The 27,618-nt window shown below is 25.5% G+C and overlaps 1 protein-coding gene across 6 annotated transcripts in view; it reads left to right on the forward strand.

Moving 5' to 3' along the window:
• The first annotated feature begins 4,643 nt into the window (after positions 1-4,643).
• Positions 4,644-27,618, forward strand: part of LOC135925911 (ATPase family gene 2 protein homolog A-like) — a 39,625-nt gene continuing 16,650 nt past the window's right edge. For 4 of the 6 annotated variants that reach the window (XR_010571759.1, XR_010571758.1, XR_010571757.1 and 1 more), the window contains exons 1-7: positions 4,644-4,828; positions 4,902-5,072; positions 5,342-5,408; positions 13,527-13,783; positions 15,208-15,355; positions 23,579-23,783; positions 27,425-27,547. Coding sequence is in view for 3 of the 6 variants with exons in the window: in XM_065461484.1 (XP_065317556.1) it covers positions 4,666-4,828; positions 4,902-5,072; positions 5,342-5,408; positions 13,527-13,783; positions 15,208-15,355; positions 23,579-23,783; positions 27,425-27,547 (1,134 nt within the window). In the remaining 3 variants the exon portion in view is untranslated. Of the gene's footprint in view, positions 4,829-4,901; positions 5,073-5,341; positions 5,409-8,169; positions 8,191-9,123; positions 9,199-13,526; positions 13,784-15,207; positions 15,356-23,578; positions 23,784-27,424; positions 27,548-27,618 lie in introns of those variants that run through there. The other 2 variants (XM_065461487.1, XM_065461486.1) reach the window with 2 other exon arrangements.

Here is a 27,618-nt window from a genome sequence, read left to right on the forward strand (position 1 = left end):
TGTTATAACTGCTTTTTACTTATCCTTTTTACTTATCCTTTTTCTTTTTTATTTCTCTATTCTTTTACCTTCCTTTTCCATTTTCTTTGACCTATATCCCTTATTCCTTTCCTATCACTTTTCTTTTTCTTTCCTTTTTTTAAAAATTCTTTCCCTTTCTCTCCTTTTTCATTATATTTTTTCTTTACCTTTTTCTTTTGCTGTTTACTCTTCCATTCTTTCCCTTTTCCGTTATAAGAATATTTTGCTTGACCTGCCCGAAAGCCTGTTTACGACAATAAAGGTTTCTTTTTCGTGTTCTTTTACTTTTACCATTTTATTTTTTTCCCCTTTTCTATTTCCTAATCATTTTTTTTTCTTCTCCTTTTCATTTATCTTTTCCTTTCTTTTTCTCTTTACTTTTACATTTTCCCTTTTCTTTACCTTATTTCTCTTTTCCTTTTCTTTACTCTATGATTACCCTCTTTTTTTCTCTTTTCTATCCATTTTTACCTTTCTTTCTTTTTTTTTTACCTTTTTCCTTTTCTCTCCATTTACCATTTTCCTTACCCCTTTTATCTCGCTTTCTCTTTTTCTTATTTCTTCTTTTTTCTTTACCTTATTATTTTCATATCGCTCTTCATTTTTCTTTTCCCTTCCCCTCCTTTCACTTTTTATTTTCCTAATTGCAACTGACTCTAACTTGCCCAGACATTTTCATGACAATTGTTAAAGATCTGGACAAACTTTGCGTTGGCACCCACTTACCTCAACCTGTCTTTCGTATAGATATCTATGTGTACTCATCTCAAATTTGTTCTCACAATCTAAAGATATGAATAATAATAAAACGAACTACAAACAATGGGGTATATTGTCTGATTAATCTTGACTTATGCATGTAACTTATGACAATACCCATACAAATATAATCTGATCTGACGAAAGGACATTAGATAGTATTATATTATTTATTTTTTTTTGTGTCTTGCCAATTGGTATTCCTGCACAATATTGTCTTTATTATATTTTGCACAAATCACTAAAGGACAATACTTGGTATGCTATATTTATTATTTATATAATATTATTTCTCTATTCTTAAGGACCTACTTTAATAGCAAATTGGTTTCACGAAATTCCTTTCAGATTCGCCATATACCTATTATTTTGAATATTGTTAGTAAATATTTAAATTATTTTTAATTCACATTGTTCCTGCTCAAAAATTACTGAAAATAAGCTCATTTAACATATGCCAATACATATGTTAAAAATATTTATTTTTTATTTTTCAGCTCCATACCTATATTATACTTTTCATTTTTTTAAACTTTGATTTGAAATCTCATGATTTGCGATCCATCATCATTTGTTACTCTGCACTGGTCATTTCTAATTCGGTGCAATGTGATTCCCAGTGAAAATATAGGTGAAAGTGGACTGGGATATTTTATTGTAGTTTAATTCAAGAATGGTAGAGTCAAACAACTAATCTAAATACAGAAAATGTTAAAAGTTATAGATCATATTGAGCGTCATATTTTATGCTATCATATTTCATTTCTTTTTACAAACATTTATATAAAAATAATCATTTAACAATTTTAAGTTAATCGCTCAAAGTGTCAACAAAATAATAAAGGAAACTATTAAGTTAATAAATAAAATTATAATGTAAAATAAAAGAAATAATAAAAAATCAGTCGACAAAGTAATAGGTTACTTTACTGTAAATGGAATATATTAATACCCAGGCTACACTCTCCCCAGCCTAAGACAGGGCTAGGCCGATACCCTAGTGATTATAATATATCATAGCATTTATTGTCGCTGATACTGACATATTGAAATTAAAGTTTTCTAAGATAATTGATAGTTTATTTTATTTTAAATTAACAATTTAATTTTATATAATATATTTTAAAATTTTACATTTACTTTATCAAACTAAAAATTCAGGTTTATATAACAATTTTCATATTAATATATAAAAATTTATAAAAAAAATCAATCTACACAATTTATCAAAAAAATCAATCTATATCAACATAAAAAAAACAATTTAAAGGTTAGTATTAATCGGTCATATCAACATTCCACCCTTTAAAAAAATGATCTCCACTCAGGTTTTTCTTGCATGTGAATCTATCGTGCAGTCTGTCATAGTTCGTCTTGGAAAATGATATTTATTTTGGTTGTGCATGATTGTTCAAGTTGTTCATAAGTCATTGTAGTCGTTGGCTTGATTCTATCACGTTAGTTTGTTAATATCGTTCTGAGTACGCTGGCTCGTCGACAAGCTCCGTCATTATCATTGTCAATTTTACAAAATTGTTATTATCACCAATTGTAAAATTATCATTATTAAATAGGATTTCGGAATGTATGAATAATTAGAGAATCGATCAAATTTGGATGTTAGAATAATATAAGGATGATAAATCAACCAGATTGTTAGATAATATTTTTAGCGTTTTTTTTATTTTTTATATATATTTTTTAATAAAAGATGATAAGATGATATGTGCGTCTGTACATCCATCTCTCTCTTCAGAAATTTAAACTTTATGCCCTTATTTTTTAATTTAAAAAGTATTTTGAAATATTAATTATTCATAAGATTGTTTTTAGCCAAAAATAATTTTTTGAGCCTTAAATTTTTAGAAAAAGATCTCTTCATCACATCCTTGAGTATTATTTTAGAATGAAGACGTTTAGTTTTTATATGACTTCTCTTAATCATACTTTAAATTGTCTTCAAATTTATAAGTTTCAATTTTCTTAAGTAAGAGTTTTTTTTATTTCATTATTTTCTTTAATGATTATTTCCTTATTTTCTTTTAAGTTTATTTCCTTATTTTCTTTAAAGTTTATTACCTTATTTTCTATAATCACAAATGTTTCAAATTTTATTATATAATTTATTTCTTTTAGTTTAAAAGAATCTCTTTCCTTTTGAATATTGGGTTTTAATTCAATATTTTTCAATTTTTTGTTACTAAAAGATTTACAATTATAATAATAATTTCTTTTATAATAATGTGTTTCTTTATCTAATTTTCTATTTTTATAATAATTCTCATTATTAGATTCACTAAAATTTTTATTAGAACAATTTTCTTTTATTTCTGTAGCCGATTTATAATTACATAAACACTTTAATGTATATAATGTTTCATCATAACTTGAATTTAACTCTCTTGGAAACACTGCTTTCATGACTAAATATAATTCATCTGGTAAATTACCTATTAAGCTTAGAGTATTCTTACTATCATGAAATTTTAAATAATCTTCTAACTTGTATATGAACTTTGTTTTATTATTATTTTCCATATAGGTTTATTCATAATTTAGAGATTTATCATTAAATTTTTTTAATCATTCTTCACTTTTCAAATAAATCATTTCTTACGTGTTTTTAGAATGATATAAATATTACATTCCAGAACTTTTTTTTATCTAGTTGTCTATGTTCCAGTAGCTTAAATCATATTGTCTGTGGATTTTAGAATATTTTGTAATCATTATAGCTCAATTTTATTTAGTTCGTCTAATTTGATATATACCTCATCTGGTAGTCTTCTTGTAAAACCTGCTTTTTCAATGTCCGAGATCTGAGTGTCCTTGAAGATGTCTTCGAATCTACTCAAAAAAAGATCGCCATTGCCTGTGTATATTGGAAATTCAATGTTTATATTAACATTATTTTTGTGAAACTGTTTAATATTTATTTATTTATTTACGATTTCCTCGAATATGTAGCGGAACTGCCACCATAAAGTTTTCTAAGATAATTGATAGTTTATTTTATTTTAAATTAATACTTTAATTTTATATAATATATTTTAAAATTTTACATTTTCTTTATCAAACTAAAAAATCAGGTTTATATAACAATTTTCATATTAATATATAAAAATTTATAAAAAAATCAATCTACACAATTTATCAAAAAAATCAATTTATATCAACATAAAAAAAAACAATTTAAAGGTTTGTATTAATCGGTCATATCAACAGAAATAATATGTCATAGCATTTATTGTCAGATAGTTAATAAACACTATGAACTGTCTGTCATTAGCTTATGCAATTCATTCATAAATTCAAAATTTACTATGAGTCGAAAAAGGGATGTAAATAAAAATATTCGATGTATAAAAAAATGTGAAAAATGTCTTATTACATGTTATTGCGATGAATACATTAATCATATCCATGTAAATGATGATCAGAGTACTCAACCACTTATTGATAATATAGAATCTTTGATGCAAAACAATTTATCTGGTTTTATATATGATAACCATATTTTTTCAAATCAATTGAAATATATTGAGCCTAGTATGTTTCATACTATTAAATAATGTATATATTAATTTTAGAAAATTTATTATCAAAATATGCAAATAATTTTATATATCTAAATCCTGCAATTGTTATTTCACATTATAAAAATATTCTAAATAATTCAGTAAAATTAGATATATACCATAAGGGTATTAAATCAAAGTGCCCTTTTATGACTTTGTATTTAATTGCATGGATAGATAATACCTTGGAGGCTTTATCTATTGGAATATCAAATAATTTTTTATGTAAATTTATATATATTTTTTTAACATTTTTTTAAATATAGTAAAGGAAATTGATAAATTGAGTGGAAGACCTAGCAAAATAATGAATCAATATATCTTTAAAATAACAATTATAGATACATCTAATATTAGATTTGCAAAAAACATTACACTTAAACCATATCAGTGTTGTCAATATCTATCTCATATGACAATTAATTTTAATAAATCATCTGCAATTTTGAATAATATATTTGAAAAATCAGGTATAAAGTATATAAATATTATTATTCTCTTATGCTATTAGCAATCATTATTTAATATGTTAATTAAATTTAGTGCTAATACCTGTATCACCATCTACTTTATTGAATTTGAAGATCTTTGGACAAAACTATCTATATAATGTTGATAATGTTACCCTAGAAAATGATAAAGAAGGATTAAATGAAACAAATTACTCTAATAAACAATATCAAAAAATAACAGATAGTTTGCTGAAAATTGATGGTAATTTAAAGAGTTTTTGAATTTTGGTCTTTACTTGGGTTATTTTTTTATTACCAAATATTTTAACAATAAATCATGTCCTAAAATGGGAAATTTTTTTAACAGATTAATAGTGATACCACCTTTTTAACATACTCAATTTTCTAAATTTTTTAATTGTTTAAGTATGGCTTGTAATTTTTTATGTTTTATAAATTTATTAAACTTATTTTGATTATATGAAAATAAAATTAATTGTACCATCATTATAACACGATCAACAAAAATAGATGTAAACATTCTAAAATCTATCAGGATTCCTCACAATGATCTATTAGATGCCATCTCTAGTACAGAGTAAATTTATAATGTATTTTTAAACCATTATTTTAGAATTTATACAACATTTTCAAATGACATTCAGACATTTGTAATTATTTTACTTTTAGGAAATTGCTCTATACTTTTTTAGGCAATGGAATTATGAACTGAATGAATTCCATTGACTTATAATCTTTATTAATTTTGTAAAAATGATTAAGATATGTAGATTAGGTATCTGCAAATGATGACCTGACACATACCTGGTCTGAGCCTGTCTAAAACAGGTTTCAGACTGGGTCAGGCTATTTAAAAAATTCCAATTCAGATGGGCCTAATATTTTTTAAAAAAAATTTAGGACCAGGTTAGGTTTAAATTTTTAAATATGACATTACATTTTATCAAATAAATTTATATATTTATAAATTCTTGCAAGAAACAAAGCGCTAAAATATTTTATTTGTATGTATAATATATTTTTTTTTTACAATAAAAATAATATTAAATTTTCTATATTTAAATAAATTTGGCCTGGGCAGGGCAGACAAATAATTCTTATTTCAGGTCTACATTTTGGGACAAATAAAAATTTTGTTTGAGATTGGGTCAGGCTGAACAAATTTTTTTAAAAATAATTTTGATTCAGGCCAGGCTTGAAAAATTAGGCCCCATGTAGAGCACTTATATAGAGTTCCCATCTTTGAATGAACAAGCTAAGATTTTTTATTAGTAGCTATAAATTTAGTTAAAATGTTTTATTTTAAAAATATTTTAAAAGATTAATAATATTTTATATAACTTATTAATAAATCATGTGTAAATATGTTAACATCTCTTAAATAATAATGTGTAAAATCGTCTTATATTTTATCTTGCACTTTAATGCAAATCGCTGTTAAAACACTTTTATAATGTAAAACATTTTTTAAAAAATCGGGTTTTGATTGAATAAAAAGTTATGGGTAGGGGAACATTATTACAAACCTTTTGGGAATAGTTTAAAATCGATAGTACCAATCTTCTATACTTCACAAAGAAATGAGTTAAATTTTAAAACAACTTGGCTTGTACCAGATAAAATTTTTTGGGTAGTAGAAGAATATTACAAAACTATTTAGAGCAGTTTAAAATTGGTAGGTGGAAAAATTTTAACCATTTGAGTTTGGACTGGATAAAAAGTTTTGGTTATTAGATGAGTATTGTATTTTTGGGAGTAGTTTAAAATTAATTATGCCAATTTTCATTACTTCTTGAGAAAAGAAAATCTAAATAACCAACAGAGGGGTTAGACTGGATGTTAAGATCTAGTTTGTATAAAAATTTCAGCCTTTTTTCCTACAAAATTGGCACAACTTATTTCAAACGACTCCCAATGGAATACTCATCTACTACCTAAAATTTTTAGTCCAGTCCAAAACCAAATTGTTGTTCTACTTCCCAAAATACGTTAAAAATTTTATTGCAAAATAAAACATAAAAACTATTTTTCATATTTTTTTTGGTTATAATATAAGTTAAAGGATGTTAATCAAATTTATACGATGATATAAATGACTATAAAATATTATTTCTCTTAGTTTATTTAAATTTTTTTTATAATTCATAGTGTTATAGGATTATAATTAAGTTACAAATAAATAAATTAATTGATTAACTGAATAACCAAATTAAAATTTAGAATTTATTATTAAATAAAAAAAAACATTTTAATTATAAATTTTTATCGCTTTTTATAATCTTTTCTCTTTTCATAATTTACATAATGATTTAATTTTATTTAAGAAATTTTTTTCTATATGTATCGTAATTTTAAAAGGGATTTATTAGAACCAGAGTTTTTTGTAGTGCGATTCTTTTTTCAGTAACAACAGTGCGGTTCTTTTTAGAGAGTATCTAAGCAGCGCGCTATTTCGCTACTTTCGATGTATAATAAACACTATGAAAATTACTAAAATTTATATATAATTACATAATTAATTATAAAATTAAAATCTTTATATTTAATATTTTATAATTAATTTAATTTTAATATTATAATCTTTATATTTAATTTAATTTAGAAAGTTATATTTTAAAATCTAATTTATCAAGTAATTTAAAATATAAAATATTGCCAATAGAGATGGATATGGCTAAATACTGCATTGCTAAACTGGATTGAAATGCAATTAATCATAATCAATCAAAATTTTATTATATAATTTTTTTTTAAAGAATAATTTTCAAAAATATTTTTTTATATACATAAATCAATTTTAAATATCAAATCTAATATATACAAAAACCGTGTCACAGTCACATTGTTACAATTTATAATATATATTTAAAAATTCAGGATTTTTTTAAAACGTCTATGGCCTAATCAGCAAGAGCGTCGCTCACAAATGTGGGGGCATGGGTTCGAACAGCAAAGATTTTTTTTCTTAATCTGGCAAAATTAATTAAATAGAAGATAAAATAATTAAGTGTGACATATTCACATACGATTCAAAGTTTGTTGCTATTTTAAAATTCAAACTATTAAATAGGTATTCTTAGATTTTTAAATTTTCCACAACGTAATAGCCAATAGTATTCTTATAGCATCATACCATAACAAACACTCATTCATCACACATCCATTAAAATAATAACTAACATTACCATCTTACACATCATAAACATTTATCTCTCTATCTATAATGATAAAAGCTGTGTCACGCTCCAATTTATAATATATATTTTAAAAATCGTAAATTTAGAAAAGCATCTGTGGTCTAATCGGCAAGAGCGTCCCTTACAAATCTGAAGAAATTGGGTTCGTATCCCAGCTAACATGTTTTTTTTCTTAATCCAACTTTGTATACTTTTTTTAAAATTATATTAGTTTCCTTATTTTTTTTAATTTTCATTATTTATATACTCAATAAAAAATTTAATTTTGCTAGATGAGGGTTTTGTGTATTGTTATCATGGAAACAGATTTCGGATTTGGACTTATTAAGAATAAGTTTTTTAAAATTAGCTTCAAGAAATTGAAAACCAATTATTTTAGGATGAACATCACAGATATACCAAATATTTATATCCAAATCAAATTTAGATATAAGATAATGGATGAGATAATGAATACCAAGGTAAAATAAACGAGGACACTTGCCCCCTGCTGGATCCTTTCATCAGAATCTATGACATGTGGGGTGAATAAAGGAGTTTTAATGTTACAGTATGTTTCTAGGAATTTTGATAAACAGGAAATTTGGGATAAAAACAAATTATGAAATGTTCACGAAATTTGCTATTGAAAACATTTATAAAGTCTACTTTGATAGTAACCATGTTAGGAGGAGGATTTTTGAATACAAATGGCATGTGAAGCTATTTTGCCTTCTCCCTTAGCACCAAATCCTAATTGATAAGTATAGTTAATAAGTTAAGACTCTGGGTTTTGACCCATGGCAATTATTTTTGCTAATAATCTTCTAAATAGCCCATTGCAATGGGGTTGTGTGAGATAATCTGGTTTGCCCCCATAATTGATTCGAATATATGATGGCAGGCCTTTTTTTAAAAGAGTATTTAGGATGGTTTTAAAAGCATTTAAATGATTCTTTGAGAAGAATGTACATTTTATACGAAGTGAGAGAGCAAAAACCATTGCGTCTGGATGTGGAAAATTTATAAGAATTGATAAATATCATAACTCACAAATCATATTTTTTTATTCCATGTTTTCCATATATATTTGCCCTTTTCTCTATAAATTTATAGAAATCTTTGAAGGATGAATACGGATAATCTATTCCTCTCATTTGACTATTCTGATTCATCCATCGTCAAATGAAGGTAAAATTTATTATTTATCCATACGGAGAAAATTCTGATTCCCCGTCTTTCTTGACGGGCTATCAGCTAGTAATATATATGATTCTATTTTATTTAATATTAAATGGAAAAAATATATTTACTAGCTTATTGAAATCAAATTTTATTTTTCAATTTTGAAATTTAATAAATATGAAAATATTATTTTAGGAAACCTGAATGATTTTTGGTTAGCGCTTGTTTTATATTTGGGTGTAAATACATGTGGAAAACCTATAAATTAAAAAAAAATGATAGATTTCTTTGATATTTAATTTATGAGTAGGCTTAGAATCGAAAAATAATAGATAACATGTAAGGCACATATTGCTGGCGTTATTTATCAAAATCTCTTCATTTTTATTTCCAATTCTTATATTTACGCGTATAACATTATCCTAAAAATTTTTTAATTGATTTGACTGATTGCCGAATGCAAAACCGACCACATACTAAATATTTGATTGACCAAATTGGCTAGTAATATCAATTGAAAAATGTTCATTTTTGTTTTATTTATCTATTAATACGTGTAAAACATTATTCCAAAAAACATTTTAAAAATATCATGATTTGACCGATAACCGACCACTCGTAACCGACACAATGATTAAATACTGCATTGCTGGAGTTATCCATGGAAAATCTTCATTTTTGTTTTTTACACGTATATTTACGCGTTAAGTATTATCCTAAAAAATATTCTGTAAATACTTTGATTTAACTGATTGCCGAGCTAAAAAATTTTGATATTTATATGCGATGTGAATAAAAATCGGAATTTGTATCCGATATGAATAAAAAAAATTAATAAACAAGTTGATTATATGATGGAGTATTTTATGATTAGGATGAAACAGTGTGTCTGATACAATCTATTATAAAATTAAAAGATTTATATATATATATATATAATAGTGTACGACGTTTATGGCCTTATTTTTAAATTTAAATTTTTTATTGTTACTGTCCTTTTTTTTAATTCTAATTTTTTGACAAGTTTTTTTTTTTAGAATTTTTAGGTTTCAAAAATATTAGTTCCCCACATAATGAGATAACCTTTTCTCTTTCCCGTTTTTACTACCTTTTATTAAATTTTTTGCCTCATTTTTATTATCTTCCTTACTAAATTTCTCCCAGATTGATAAATCTATTTGAAATGACTTATACCCCTCAGCCAAATAATATTCTCCTTTTCCTATCGAAGTTCTTTCGATATGTTTTTCTTGTATTTGTACCTTATTATGTATTATATCAATTAAGTTAATTAAATAACGTGATTGCCAATTAGTATAACTATATAAAACATGATTCATGGACTCACAATTTTGTTATTCCATAAATCAAAAATAATTTTATTTTTTAATGGGAAATACATATAATTATACAAATTCTTTTCTAAATAAGTGTCAATATATTAATAATAGTGATTAATTTCGCTTAATTTAGATAATCAAAAAAATATCAAAATTAGAAAATACCATTTATCTTGTTTCTTAATTTTGGGAACCCCCTCTTTATAAATAATTTTTAATATGTCTTGTGCAATAATTCCACGAAATTTGGAAAATTTTGTGTTATGGAGGTATGTAGAACCTTTTCATTATCTGTCCCAAAAATTATATTATTTTTACTATTCATTATTTTTAAAAAAAATCCACTCTAAATCTGAAAATAGGTTTGGTAATCTGCATTCCAATGCAGATAAACGGGGCCGAGAAAAATTGGATAATCCTTAGTAGACATAAGTTTGATAGACTTATGTTTAAAAACTGATGCCGTAACATATAAATCACTGAGATTAAATGTACTATCGAAACCAAGAATGGACGTATTCTCTGCACACATATATTTTATATTTTTTATCATTAAGGGCATATAAAGAATAATAGAAGTAATTTTATTGTTTTATGTATTACACTTTGTACAAAAAGATGTTTTTTAATATTGGAAATAATATTTATTATATTATCAGAAAAATTATTTGAACCAACAAAGCACCTGATAAAAGTTACATGTTTTTATATACTAAATATTATACCTCTTTTAAAAGAGACGAAAACTATAAAATGTAAATTAGTGTTTAAATAAATTTGATAATACCTCCAAAGTTATTTTGAAATGTGTATTTAGTCGAATACTTTTAGTATAAGTTATAAATGAAGATATTTATGAAAAAGAATATATACGTACCCATCCAACTACTTTAAAGGAAATTGGGAAAAAATATCACACCGAAAAAATCCCTAATTATATAGTAATTTAATTTTAAATGATTATTAAATATTATTTCCAATATTGAAAAACATCCTTTTGTACAAAGTGTAATAAAACTAAAATTACATCTATTATTCTTTATATGCCCCTAATGATAAAAAAAATATATAAAATATATGTGTGCAGAGAATAATCCGTTCATTCTTGGTTTCGATAGAACATTTAATCTCAGTGATTTATATGTTACGGCATCAGTTTTTAAACATAAGTCTATCAAACTTATGACTACTAAGGATTATCCAATTTTTCTCGGCCCAGTTTATCTGCATTGGAATGCAGATTACCAAATCTAAATAATCTCTTTTCAGATTTAGAGTGATTTTTTAAAAAAATATCGAATAATAAAAATAATATAATTTTTGGGACAGATAATGAAAAGGTTCAAATACCTCATAAAACAAAATTTTCCAAATTCCGTGCAATTATTATGCACAAGACATATTAAAAGAAAATATTCAAAATTATTTAAGAGATAAAGAGGGTGTTCCCGAAATAATAAGAAAAAAGATAATATCTTTAATTTTTGGTATGGTATTTTCCCATTTTGATGATATCTTTTTTAACTTTTTATAATTATGTGAAATTTGTCACAATTGATAGTTTTTGGCATTGAGAATCAGAACCTAATAAAATAGAAATAAAAAATATATATACTAAAATCTGATTATTAATTTTTATTAAATAAATAACTATAACCAAATATAAGGTGAAAAACATAATCAAAATAAAAGAAAAATTAATATAAGAAAAATAAAAGTAAAAAATTAAAAATAAAAATTTAAATTTAAGTTAACAAAAAATAATCATTTTTCGCATCATAATTTCTCCATTATATATCCCATTTCTTTAATCAACATTTACATAGTCTCAATATGCATCGAGATTTAATTCTTTTTTCTTGAGTAGATTTGAATATCTTTCGGCTTCGTAATTTTGTTTAAAAGTAATTTGCCTATCTTTCGTTTTTCTTAATCTATAAATTTGAATATAACCACAATTACAACAAAATTAATCACTATTATTAATATATTGACACTTATTTAGAAAAGAATTTGTACAATTATGTGTATTTCCCATTAAAAAATTAAATTATAAGTAATTTATGGATTAACAACAATTGTGCATGAATTATGTTTTAAAAAGTTATACTAATTGGCAATCGCGTCATTTAGTTAACTTAATTGATATAATATATAATAAGGTACAAATACGAAAAACATCTCGAAAGAGCTTTGATAGGAAAAGGAGAATATTATTTGGCTGAGGGGTATAAGTCATTATAGATTTTTCAATTTGGGAGATATTTAGTGAGGAAGATAAAAAAAATGTGGTAGAAAATTTAATAAAAGTTAGTAAAAAAAATGGGAAAAAGAAAAGGTTATGTCATCATGCAGGGAACATACTTTTTAAACGTAAAAATACTAAAAAACCTTGTCAAAATTAGAATAAATAAAAATGATACAGTTTCAATTAAAAAAAATTGAAATGGGCAATAAATAATAAAACAGCGTATTCATGATCATTCAAATATGGAAGACTCTTTTGCCTCATTCTTTCTGGCTTGTTAAGCAATCTACTTGTATATAACATCAATATGTTTTTTTTCCGTCGAATGTTATTTTTTAAACTTTATAGCAATTTTTGAGCGTTTTTAATTTTTAAACATATGATTTTACCGGAAAGTATTCCAGCATGTTTATACTCTATGAATTTAAGACAATTTTATCCTAACTTGAAATTGGAAAACTAATATAAATATATTAAGGTCAATAGTTCATCTCAAATTTTCTAAAAATCACAGAATGGGTTTACCACATTCCAGCAAGATCATATTTTTTAAATTTAAAAATCCAAAATAGGATTTAAAGTTGAAAAAATTACATACTCAGTAAATATTCACCCAAACATATAATAATAAATTTATGACTAATTTTTAAGAAATTAAACGAAAACTAGTTTATTCGATAAATTAAACTAATTTTTTTTTCAAACAACTTTATAATTTTTCTCATCAACATTTTAACCACGAAAAGTGATCTGCCAATGGGGAAAATAGGCGATTCGACCCAATTTATTCTGCATTACCCACAAGAAGATTCCAGAATATTCGAAAAATTTCGACAACTGATGAATGTGCTTATCCCCCAAATTCCTTCCTTTCATCAAGAGGAAAATATACCAATATGCCAAAACGATTATGCATGCATGGAAGCAAACGGTTACTTAAAACCGATAAGGGAAGCCATTACCCCATTGTTAAACGCCTCCACTAGATCGTCCTTTCCTCAAAGTTACGCTCTTTTTTTTACAGTTTAAAATTTTTTACAATGAAAAAGAACAAATATAATTTATATGTGCGATTGTATTATTAAATAGAGTGCTATTTATTAGAACCAGCATTGGACCTGTTTTTCAGGTCAGGTCCGAATTTCAATTTATTAATATCATTATAAAGAAGTATGACACAGTATAAATCGGACTCTATATACTTTATATTATACTGTATAACTTATTAACAAAAATATTAGAACATATCCTCTTCAATACTCGGGCATAACCTATAATATTTGATTCGAATATTAATATTATTAAAAATATATAAATATTACTTTTATTTATTTTTCTTCAATTTTGATTCAAAAAAAAATCGTGGAAAATATTAATTTTTGAACAATAAATAAACGTGTACTTATTTATATTTAAACATGTTTTATTATATATATTAACCTTAACTCACATCACTGTTTGAATCCTAACCCTGACCTTTTGGAGGAGTTTGATTTCAGAATAAAAGACTCGAGCTGGAATCAAACCACGGACGTTAAGTTTGCTGTGATTTCTCAGTTTAGTTCTCTAACACTCACCCCGATGCCATTCCGAAATTTATGATTTTTTTTTGTATATAAGGTTAATTACGTCATTAGTATTTTTATAAAAACATAAAGAATCAATGACGCGAAATTTATATTGTTTAAAAAAAATATACGGTATTTATTTTAAGATTGGCTTAGTTTTACTTCCTATAATTAATGAAAATTTTAAATATACAAATATGCGCTTTCTTAATTCAATTTACCATTTATATATATCAGAGAGGCCAAGTTTTAATTTTCAGGCCTGGCCCAGGTATATTAAAAAAAACTAAAATACAGGAAGGTCAGTGTGCCCGGGTCTGTTGCTCTCTGATATATTTTAGAGATAAGCGGAATTTTATTTTGTAGTGAAATAAAATTAAACTAATAAAACCACTCCTTTTGAATGATGTTTTATATATACTCCACATCCTCTCAATAAAATCCAAGGTAATCCAATTTGTTTAGAAATTTCTATTAAAATAAATAAATACATTGGTCCATATTAAATCCCCAAGAAATAAATATGAATAGTTGTTTTCTAGATATCGGTAATAAACCTTACTTAATATCGAAAACATTGTTAAGCAATTCGAATGAATTATTAATTTTGAAATATCCCATACAACGTATATCGCATTTTTGTTCATGGATGTTATAGAAAAATGTATTAAACGAGATTTAAGCAATCCTCAGGCTCTAATTACAGAAAACATTTCTTTAAACATATATAATTTAAAATGTTTAAGTTATTAAGGATGAAATAATTGCTAAACTCAACACTTATATGTAATATAAACCTTCTTAAGTATGGCGTATTTCTTTATAATGGTTTTGTTTATTTTTTTTGAAAAATTATAAGATTACGATTTTCCACGATGCGTTTTATTGTATGGACCAAGCGGGGTCGGAAAAACATCCTTAGTTAATTGCCTGGCGCACGATTTGAAATCTAAACTTAATTATCATTATATAGACTTCGAAAAAATGGATTCCTATTTGATTCCCGAGTAATAGTTTTTAATAATAATATAAGTAGCTATTTTATAATGATAAATTTAAATGTTCAGATTCTAACTGAACCATTTTAATTTAAAAATACTTGTTCAATTTGGGCTTTAAAAATAAAACTAACTTTCGTACACATCACGTCTTATTACCATCTTTACTTTTTGTAAAAAGTTCAAATTGAATAAGTGCATTAAACTAGATTTAAAGACAATCCTACCACTTAGTCTCATCCATTTACTCAACCTATGACCAAGAATTCGAACCGAATGTTGTATTGTTTAAAATCAAAGATATTTGTATAATTGTAAATACAAATAATAATAATTTAATTTTATAATATTTTTAAATTTCCAATTAAGTGAAGTGTTAATAAATTTTAAACAACTTAATTCATTTAGGGGTCATTCCATGACAAATCAACCACGATTCGGCCGACCCCCTTCGATTTTTTTAAAATTTGGTAAGCAAAGAAAGGTCAATGTAACTAAGAAATAGCCAAAATTTTAGCCTCGTAACATTTATATTTTCGGAGATATTAGGGTTCAAAGTGGCAAAAATGTCGTATTTTTACCATTATCTGCCTTCATTCAATTAAGCATATCTTAAAAACTATCTAATTGTAAATAACAAATTTAATATCAAAAATACTTACAAAGATTCTACTTTTAGATAAAAAAAAATTTTTTTTTTCAATTTCCGGCCATTTTATTAAATATATAAGGACTAAAAACGATTTTTTAGAAATTATACGACCTTCAATTTTTTTAAAAAATTTAGTAGGCAACACTGAACTCTTCCTTTATATTTATAAAAAAAAATTGGTCTGGGACGAGGCCATCTTCATTCTCAAAATCGATAAAAATGTTTAGAAAAGTGTATAAATATTTTCCCGAAAGGGGGCGTCTTTGCATAAATTTATATTTAAATCAGTTTTTAATGGTTTTTCTTGGACTATTTGATATAATTTAAAGGATTATTCATCTTGTAAATATAAATTATAATATTTTCTTCACTTATGGGGCTTTCATTCAAGTATAGAAATTATCTATCGATAAAAGAAACTCAATTTATTACATTATTATTTATAATTATTATATATTTGCCCATATAACATATATTTAACGAATATTAATAAAATATGATCCACCAAATATCGATCAATTTTTTAAAATAATGTGATCGTCGCAAAAAAAATAAATTTTTCAAAGTCAAGATATATTATATTTTTTTTGTGTCTCCATATTATGTACATTGTATTTATTGTTTTGTTTTTACCAAAAAAAATAATATATGAAGAATTATAATTCTTCCATTGACGTGGAAAAGCTAATAAAATATTACAAATATTAATTTATTATTATTATAAAATTATATACAAAATAAAAGTATCATCAATAACCCAAACAATATAAATATTGGATCGGATTTTCTAAAATCGGCATAGCTTTACTTGTAAATAAGAATAAATGAGTGTTTCAATCAATAAAATAAAGAAAAATTTAAAATTGATTAATCATTCAATAACACATGCTCACTATATTAATTCATTTTTTAATTAATTTCTTGGTATTTTAAAAAAACTATAATAAATTCTAATTATTCTTATAATAAATTCTAATTATTCTTATAATATCAAAGGTAAAAAAATTATTTAATTGAAGCGATAAATTTTATAAAAAACTAAATGAAAATAATTAATAATGTCTTATAAGGATATTTTTGGTTTTAAAACTAAATCAAATTTTTTCAAAAATTAACCAGTTACTTTCTACATCAAAATAGGGTTTTTGGAACAAAAAATGATTATACCATATTTTTACTAAATTTTATATAGAATTTTACATGAATAAACCTGAAATACTAGGTTAATTTAAATTATAATTATTTGTTTTAAGTTATGATAAAATATATAATATGTAGAGCGAGCAAAATCAGATTTGTGATATCGGTTATTTGGCCGATATCAATATAATATCTGCAATATCGTATCGGATTAACCCCCTAATCGTTACACCTGTAATTATTAGATATTCGGTGATATTTTTATAAATTAATTTGTATTATCATATAGAATTTCAATAAAATGAACAAAAATCTTATTCGAAAAACTAGATGCTGTAACCCTTTTAAAATACTAAAACATAATAATGTAACTACAAATCTTAGAAATGTACAATCTTGGATGCACTTCACTCAGATGATAAGATATGTGATAAATGTCGAAGAAAACTCGGAACAGCTAGTAAGTCAAATGACGCATTTAAAGACCCTGATATTCATCATATCGAAGAGAACCTGGCTTATGAATCAATTAATACATCATTGATAGAAATTGGAGAATCTCCAATAAAAAAGAAAAGGTTGAGAGAAAAAAGATATCCAATTAAAAAAATTACCAAAATAAAAAAGGCTATAGAAACTCATTTAGATATAAATGCGATTGAGCCAGCTACTATCGATAAAGATGATGGTATTCTAAGCAATATTAAAAAAAAATTTTCACTCTTATCTAAAACTGATAAATATAAAATTTTGACGATATTACCAAAGAATTGGACAGTGTCCAAAATAATGAATGAATTTAATACAACAAAATACATGGCAACACAAGCTAAATTATTGATAGCGGAAAAGGGATTTTTATCAACCCCTAACCCCAAGCCTGGAAATACTATAGACGAATGTACAGTTAAAATTGTACAAGAATTTTATTGTACGGACGAAATAAGCAGAATCATGCCAGGCAAGAAAGATTGCCTTTCAATTTTGACCGAAGACGGAAAAAAGAATACAATACAAAAGAGATTAATTTTAGATAATTTGAAAGAAATTTATATATTTTTTAAAGAAATGAGGCCTAATGTTAAAATCGGTTTTTCGAAATTTGCAAGCATTCGCCCAAAAAATTGTATACTCGTAGGAGGTAGTGGTACACATAATGTTTGTGTTTGCAGCTACCACCAAAATTTTAAATTAATGATCATTGGATCAAATTTACCCAATTTAACCAAAGATGATATGTTGCCCATTAAAACATATAAACATATTTTACCCTTAATAATTTGTAATCCGCCTCAACCATCCTGTTATTTGGGCAAATGTGATAATTGTCCAGGGTCAACAAATTTACGCCACCAAATAGAAATATTGTTTCGTTCTAAGGACATCGAATTTATAACATACAAACAATGGCTATCCGTAGATAGAACCACTCTAGAAACAATAACCAAGCCAGTAGATGAATTTATCAATGCCTTTTTTGAAAAAATGGGATCTTTATACCCCATTCTTTTATTTAAACGCAACAATCATTGTATCAAAAAAATCTAAAATTGAACTTAGACAAAGGCCAATATTTAATTTTATGTGATTTTTCAGAAAACTATAGCTTTATACTTCAGGATGAAGTACAAAGTTATCATTGGAATAGAGCTCAATCCACTGTTCACCCTTTTGTTATATATTATAAAGATAATTTAGCCAATATTTGTTGCCTAAATTATGTAATGATATCCGAATCTTTGCAACACAATACAATAGCAGTACATTATTTCCAAAAAACATTGGTAAATTTTTTAATTAATAAAATTTGTATGCCAAATAAAATTTTTTATTTTTCCGATGGATCTGCTGCACAGTATAAAAATCGTAAAAATTTTATTAATATTTGCCATCATGAGATGGATTTCGGGATACAGGCGGAATGGCATTTTTCTGCTACAGCACATGGGAAAAGTGTTTGTGATGGGATTGGTGGCACTGTTAAAAGATTAGCCGCTAGAGCTAGTTTACAAAGACCTTACTCAAAGCAAATAACCACATCATATGAATTGTACGAGTTCGCTAAAGAAAATATTAATGGCATATATTTTGAATATATGACCCAAGAAAATTATGATCACGAAGAAATATTACTCAGGGAAAGGTTTTCAAAAACGAGACCTATACCTGGAACACAGAAAATTCACACGGTGATTCCCACAGGTCTACATCAATTTAAGAGTAAAATGTATTCCAATTCAATAGAAAGTAATATAGAATATTTATCATATAATGATGAAAGTATCATTTTTGGAGAGATATCAGGGTATATAACATGTGTTTATGATTCTAATTGGTGGTTAGCCTTAGTTTTAGGGAAAAATCAAAAGGAGGAAGAAATATATATAAAGTTTTTACACCCATCCGGACCTTCTAATTCCTTTACATTTCCAAGTATAGACGACACTCTCTACTTGCCAAAATGTCATATCTTAACATTAGTTTCACCGTTAACTGCTACTGGCCGTAGTTACACATTGTCGTCACAAGAAAGTAAATGCGCTACCGAAAAATTAGAATCTTTTAAAAGTGAGTTATATATTAGATTTTAAATGTTATATTATATCAATTTATTTTTAATATTTAGGGCGCCATATATGAAATGCTAAAGATTCTGATTCATATATTCAAGAAGTATAAATTTGGTTGAATATATTTTATTAATATTAATATATGTTATATTAGCAAAAAATTTTATAAAAAATTATAAATAAAGTAATAAATTGAATTTCTTTTATCGATAGGCAATTTCTATAATTGAATGAAAGCCCCATTTATTGTTATTTTCACTTACAAGATAAATACTCCTTTAAATTATATCAAATAGTCCAAGAAAAACCATTAAAAACTGATAAATATAAATTTATGCAAAGACGCCCCCTTTCGGGAAAATATTTATACACTTTTTTAAACATTTTTATCGATTTTGAGAATGAAGATGGCCTCGTCCCAGATCAATTTTTTTTATAAATATAAAGGAAGAGTTCAGTGTTGTCTACTAAATTTTTTAAAAAAATTAAAGGTCGTATAATTTCTAAAAAATCGTTTTTAGTCCTTATATATTTAATAAAATGGCGGGAAATTGAAAAATTTTTTTTTTTATCTAAAAGTAGAATCTTTGTACGTAATTTTGATATTAAATTTGTTATTTACAATTAGATAGTTTTTAAGATATGCTTAATTGAATGAAGGCAGATAATGGTAAAAATACATCATTTTGGCCACTTTGAACCCTAATATCTCCAAAAATATAAATGTTACGAGGCTAAAATTTTGGCTATTTCTTAACTACACTAACCTTTCTTTGCTTACTAAATTTTAAAAAAATCGAAGGGGGTCGGCCGAAAATCTCATTTTTTTTGCTCATTTGACATGGAATGACCCTTACGCCATTTTTAAATTTTTTAAATTAATTCTCAAAGATTGCTTTTGGAGTGTTAATAAATTTTAAACAATTAAATTCATTTACGCCATTTATTTTTAATTTTTAACTTATTTTCAAAGTTTATTAATTAGAGGAAAATGAAAGTGAACAAGTCAAAGTAAAAATTATTATATTGGATATTGTTAATTTAAAGAATTCGCAAAATCTAACTTAAAAATTATTAAACAAAGATTTGGGGCAGTTTTTGTAAACTTATTAAAATAATTTATGTATGCTAAGAATTTATTTTTTATTCAAAATTAATTTTTATTGAAGTGCATATTATAACTGAAATTAATTGATATATCTGTTTTTTAATTATGAAATCATTGCTATTTAAAAAAATTATTCTATTTAACTTTCTTTTATTTGAAAGTTTAATAAATGTTCTTCAATACAATATTTTATTATATAGATTTTGATCAAAGATAAAATCATATTTGAGAAGTATTTTACTCTTGATACAATATAAAATAAATCAGTATGCTCATATTGTAAATTAAAAATGTCTGGTAATCATTTATCAAATTTAGAAAGACATCTGGAAAGAAATCACAACAATGAATATCTAAATTATTTGAATGAAAAAACAAAATATCTGGAAGTGTTATTTGCAAAAAAACCCAAAATTAATATAGAAACCTTTTTTCCCAAAAATTCTATAAATATAAATTTAACATCTAATGATTTGATGAGTTCTATCATAGAATGATTATCGAAGATTCGGGATTTCAAAGCATCATAAATCAACCTTTGTCTGGGCTCAATTTAGTTATTAACAAAGAAAATTTATCCCAAACTATTAATAGAACAGTCCAATCCATTAGACAAAATATGAAGAGAGGTAGAAGGGAAACTAATAAGTTTAAAAGTTGATGCAGTTCAACGACTAGACAGGTCAATTCTTGGTGTAAATATTCAATTTATATCAAAGTCCATTATATTTGAGAACTCTTGGAATTGAAGAGCTGAAAAAAAGAAGTACAGGAGAATATACTAAAAACTTTACAAAAATTTAAAATTAATATTGAACAAATATACACAATTACTTCTGACAATGGTGCAAATTTTATCAAAGCTATAAAGCTCTTGCAGCCTGAAATTGATTATGATATAAGGAGTGAATCAGCAGATGATGAAAATATGGATATGAATGTATATAAATATGATATAGATTATATACAGAATACTTCTTTATCAACTATTTTATCCTATCTTATTTATAGTGTACGTTGTCCAATACACTTCAGCTTGCACTTCAATATGCAATAAAATTATCACACATTGTGGATACTCTTACAAAAGCTAGGAGCTTAAATTTAAAATTAAGACATCCCACTTATCAAAAGTTATTGAAAAATATCAAACTTCCTAAGCCTGTGTTAGATTGCCACCGATGACATTCAACCCATGATATGTTAGAAAGGCTGATTTTACTCAAACCCAATATCGAAGATTTCTTTTCAGAGCAATCTAATTATTTATGAACTGAAGATTGAAAAGAGATAATAACGATTTGAAATTTTAAAACCCACTAAAAATCGCAACGATTTTAATCTGAACAGTTAGCACTGACAGATTTTTATGGAGAATGATGCTACATTGAATTAGAAAAAAATTCAAATAATTTTTCTCAATCACTATATTCTTGTCCTAAGAACAGAGAAGAAAGGTTTATAAAAAATGAAACTCTTAGCTACCATATACCTGAACTCATGTACAAGGTTAATTAAAAGCTTAGTAAATTAATATTTTAGATTTATATTAAAATTGTTATTTTATGGAATTGCCATTTATATAAATATAAACAGTATAAATCCTTAAATATTACAGGTATTACTTAGTGATGATGATAAGATTTGTGCGAAAAGGCATCTTGTTAATTTATGGAGTAACAACGCCGATTTTATCTTATGATATAAGATCCGATGAAGTTATTGAACAAGAAGATGATCTAGAGAAATTGATAAAACTTAAAGAAAGGCAGGAGAAAATACTTAAAAGAGGGCTAACGGTTGCAGAGAAAAGTATTGGAACTATAATTACCGGATTTAGCGATAAAAGATTAGATAAGAAGGAAAATATTTTGCCCTATTTGGGGGTCTGCTAAACTGGAGCACCCTGATTTATATTATATCCAAAATCTTATTTGCTGTTCCTGCAACCCAAGTTAATTTATCATATTTTCACATAAATATATTTAATATATGTTAGCATTGAAAGATTTTTTTCACATTTGAAATTCATTCTTTCAACCATCTTTTCCTCTTCTTGAGGGATATTCTGCTGAATATTATTAGCAATATAAGATTTTCAATCTAATATAGATCGAGGATGAGTTAGCAACTCTTGGAAGATATCATGCTAATACGTCTAAATAAAATTTTTAAAATTTATACATGAGTATGCTTTGTATTTTTAACTATATTTTGCATATAAATAAAATAAAAAAAATTTTTTATACCAAATTTATGTCTAGTTTTTTAATTATGATTTAAATATAGAATCTAGTTTTTTATCAATTCAAAAGTTCTTAAACCCGAGCTGAACTTGAACCAAACCCACCTATTTTTTTACCTTACACCTAACCCAAACCAGGCAAATATTTTATCGGGTTCACATCTCTACCTATGACACATGAATAATGACTATGTATATCGGCAAAGAGCTCTACTCCGAGTTATCTACATCACAATATTTTAAGAGGGCCCTGGACCCTAGATCAATGCTGTAAGGAGGGTATAAGTGAAATACCCCCTCCCCTCACATTTTTCCCATTACGACTTCTGCTTCTTAAATTGAATTTTTTTAAATTAGACTTGTCCTTAACAAATTTCCTTTAATTAATAGATTTATTTTAAATTTTAGACCATTTTTCCTTACAATTTCTAAGTGCCCATCTTTTGTTTTACCTTTTAAAATTACTGATAATTCATTCTCATTCAGCAATAAAAATTGAAATATATTATAAAAAAAGTGATGATGACGGATCAGTCAATTACCGATCCAAGCTTAAAACCTTTTTAAACAAAGTAATCGACTGTTCGCATACTCGAAGGCCTAGCTTAGTTTTCATAGATCATATAGACTCAATGCTCACGGCACAAGCTAATTCTCATTCGCTAGATGACAAAAAAGCTATGATGCCATTATTGATCTCGTTCTTGGACGATGTACATAAGGTAAAATAATGAAATAAAATGAGAAGTAAACGGATATGAGAAGTGAACATGTTTTCAACGAGGGCAAGAACGAGTGTAGTAAATTGGTTTGGCGTCATTACGGAAAAAGTCAAATATTAGATGGATTATCAGAGGCTTAATAGCAAAATATTGCCTTCTCCCCTCACCTCCAGGAAACAAAAATTTTGTGGGCCCTTACCCATAATTTCTTCTTCTATACTCTGTTGGGTTCCTAAATTAAAATGGAAACATTTGACAAAAAGTAAGGTATTGGCATCTAAGATTAATAAGAAAGGATATGAGGAGTAAAACTATAAGCTAATGAATTTCAAAGTATGAATAAAGTTTTTTAGGCAAGATGAACAAACATTATGATTTATAAGAAATTTTATTTTCAATTGTAAATGGTAGAAATGTCTAAAACATTATCTTGTGGTATTTATGTGTAAGCTTTTGAAAATAAATTCATATGACATTAAAGAGGATAATCAGAAAAGGCGCCTGTTTTGTTAGATGATTTTGTTTTCATTGTATTCCTTCAAAACTTTTTAAATGTTGTAATCTGACATATTTCACTATTATTGAACAATTTATTATATTTTTACTGCCTTAATATATTTTGTACTTCAGTTTATATATCTTTACAAATCAATCTAAATTAATCATATTATTAGTTGCCTTTGAGGTTAATTGATTCTATTACATCTTTTCTCTCCTTTTTGGGCTCTCGATTTGAAACGGTATAAATTGTTTTCTTATCCGTTTTGGATAACGGCTACTTGTACTTTCGTTCTCTACCACGGGTTGAACTGTATTGTCGATTTCAATCTTATCATATGATGGTATCTTTGGCTATTTCTTGTATCGGATCAATGTCTTTGGTCATTGAGTCTTGTATAGGATCAATGTCTTTGGCTATCGAGTTTTGCATAGGATCCCTTTCATTCATTCGTGGTGTAGTTTGCATCGTTTCTCCTTCTCTTCCTTCCTCTCTATTTCTTAAATCGGAATCGTCGAACCTATGTTTTAACATATTAATATGTCTTCTCCATAACCCTAATTTAATCTCAGCTAAACGTCATTAGTCCTGTTCTTTTAACGATGATACCTGGTATCCAAATATCTTTTTAAAAATCTTTTGCATATATTTTCTCATTTATATTAAAAAACCTAGGGGTATGTATGGATGAGGATGTGTTGATCACTAACAGCTTTTTTGCCTCCTCATCTAATACTATTTGAAAATACGCTTCTGATAAATCTAATACCGTATATTTCGATCCATTACCTAGTGTGGCTAATAATTCATTAATTCTGGGTATAGGATAATTACCAATCAAAATATTTACATTAACCTTCTGTTGAAAATCACCGCAAATTTGTAAAAATCCATCTCTTTTTAGTACCACGATCGGCGAAACGATATTCGAGTATTTTAGTTTTTCTATAACTCCCATGAGATTCCATTCGTTGTAATTCCGTTTCTAGTTTGGTCTTCCACGCAAATGGTATCTGTCTGCTTTTAAGACATTGAAAGTGTGTTACCGATAATCTCGCTTTAAACTCTTTCAGTGAACCTGATTTCTTAGTAAATAATGAAGAAATTTTCAATATTATCCCCCCCCCCCAAAAAAAAAAACCTAATTCATTGTATTACATTGATTTATTATTATTAACTTTAATTTGTTTATTAAATTTCTGCCTATCAAATTAATACCATTGTTTACTATTATAAATTCATGATATATAATTTTATTATTACAATTAATGGGTAATATGCATTCTAGAATATCGATCATTACATTATTATAAGATTTTAAAATAATATCCGTTTTTGTTACTGGTATTTTTAAACGGTAAATATCTTCTACTTTGGCGATTTTAAAAATGAATTCCATCTTTGATAAATTAACTTCCATCTCGCACTCCTTTATATTAAATTTCTCAATTTGAAACTGCGCCAATGACATATTTCACTATTATAGAACAATTTATAATATTTTTAACTGCATATATTTTGTACTTAAGTTTATATATCTTTTACAAATAAATCTAATTACATCAATTAATCATCATATACAATTAACTATATATTTGAATACAATTAACTATATATTTGAATACAATTAATCATATTATTAGTTGTCTTTGAGGTTAATTGATTCTATTTGCTGTAATGCACTAAATAAAAATCATTACGCTATTTGCCAAAACTAGTGAATATTTTATTTTATGATTATTCTTCCATTCATATTTATGATAGGCTGTTGTCATCGATTCAGTAAATAATAAGGATTATTAATTTATGGGAAAAACAATCATATACGACTGGACATTTTCTTGGAATATTTTTTTAAAAAAGTGCGAATAATATTTGTACAATTCAATCAGTAAACGCGTTACTTGTAACACTATACCTGTAAAAATTTAAAATAAATATTTAAAATACAAATATTTGGCGGAAATATTTTGCACATAAATACTTTTTACAAATCGATTTTTATGGTGCCACTAACAATTTTTTTAACTTTTATAATACTTTAATTATTACCATTTTCTAAAATTCTAATATATAATATATTTAAATGATATCTCATTATTTTCTTATACAATAAGTTTTTCAAATAAAATGTAATTTAATACTATGCCTATTTTGGTCTATTAATTAATTTTGCGAAACTGAAAGATCTGTCCACCGGAGCAGAAGTTGGTAAAATAGAATTATACTTTAAAAAGATTTTTTTTTATAATTTTAAAATATCTAGTATATATAATATATCTTAGCGTTTATCTTTTAAATAATTTAATACTTCTAACTACATTTTTAGAAATATTATTAACATTTATAGAATTTTGAAAATTAATCAACTTCCTCTACATAAGACGATTAAATATTTGCTTGCTACATTATCTCATTTTCCTCTTTGAATAAAGAGGGTTTCATTCAAGCGAATATTATTATTTTTCTCCATACATGCTACTCATCTATTTTTCAATATAGATGTGAGTGAGCTAAAAAAGCTCTTTTATACTTTCCATCAAAATTGTTACATGACATTTAATGTTATTAGTGTTAAAGATTATCTGCTAATGTAATCTATCTTCTCTAGTTTTATATCATTATATTCCTCAAAGAAAATCGATATCCTCGGTTTCAATTTCTTAAATACTCGTCTTAAAAATAAAATGGGTACACTGATATGATGTTAATTTCTTCGCTAACTTTTTCCACAAATTTAAATAAATAAATTTTCGATTTTAAAATCAATTTATAATTAAAAAAATATAAAATAGTATGTGTATTTGTATTCGCTAGAAATCGTAATAAATACAAAATACTTTTTATTTTTTAGTAAAAATGCTAAATACTTTCGGAAATATTCGAATAAAAACAAATACAAAAAAAAGGTATTTGTATTTAGTATTTTAAATACAAGTATTCGCGTTACTGCCCAACTCTGTTTTCTAATCATTGTAATGTTTTTTTTACCTAAATTAAATTAGTAAATATATTCTATATTCATGATATTATTAAGTTTTGTGATTGATTTAGTTGGTCTATAAATTAGTACAATCCATTTTACGGAGAAAATAATCATGTAGAAATGGCTAATTTTTTTTAAAAAAATAAATAATATTAGTACAATTGCATGGTAATAGCGGCTACTAATCAAATGGAATCTTTAGATCTCACTCTTAGAAGGCCCGGTCGATTCGAATATGAAATAGAAATTAGCGCTCCCAACAATAAAGAACGTTTTGAGGTAGACTATTTAAAAAAATATTTTGGTTAAAATATAAGAGATAATTTATCATACCGTTAATAATTAACAAT

The sequence above is a fragment of the Gordionus sp. m RMFG-2023 genome, chromosome 3 (genome assembly GCF_954871325.1).
Source record: "Gordionus sp. m RMFG-2023 chromosome 3, tfGorSpeb1-WG-v2, whole genome shotgun sequence".
NCBI classification, from domain to species: Eukaryota; Metazoa; Nematomorpha; class Gordioida; order Chordodea; family Parachordodidae; genus Gordionus; species Gordionus sp. m RMFG-2023.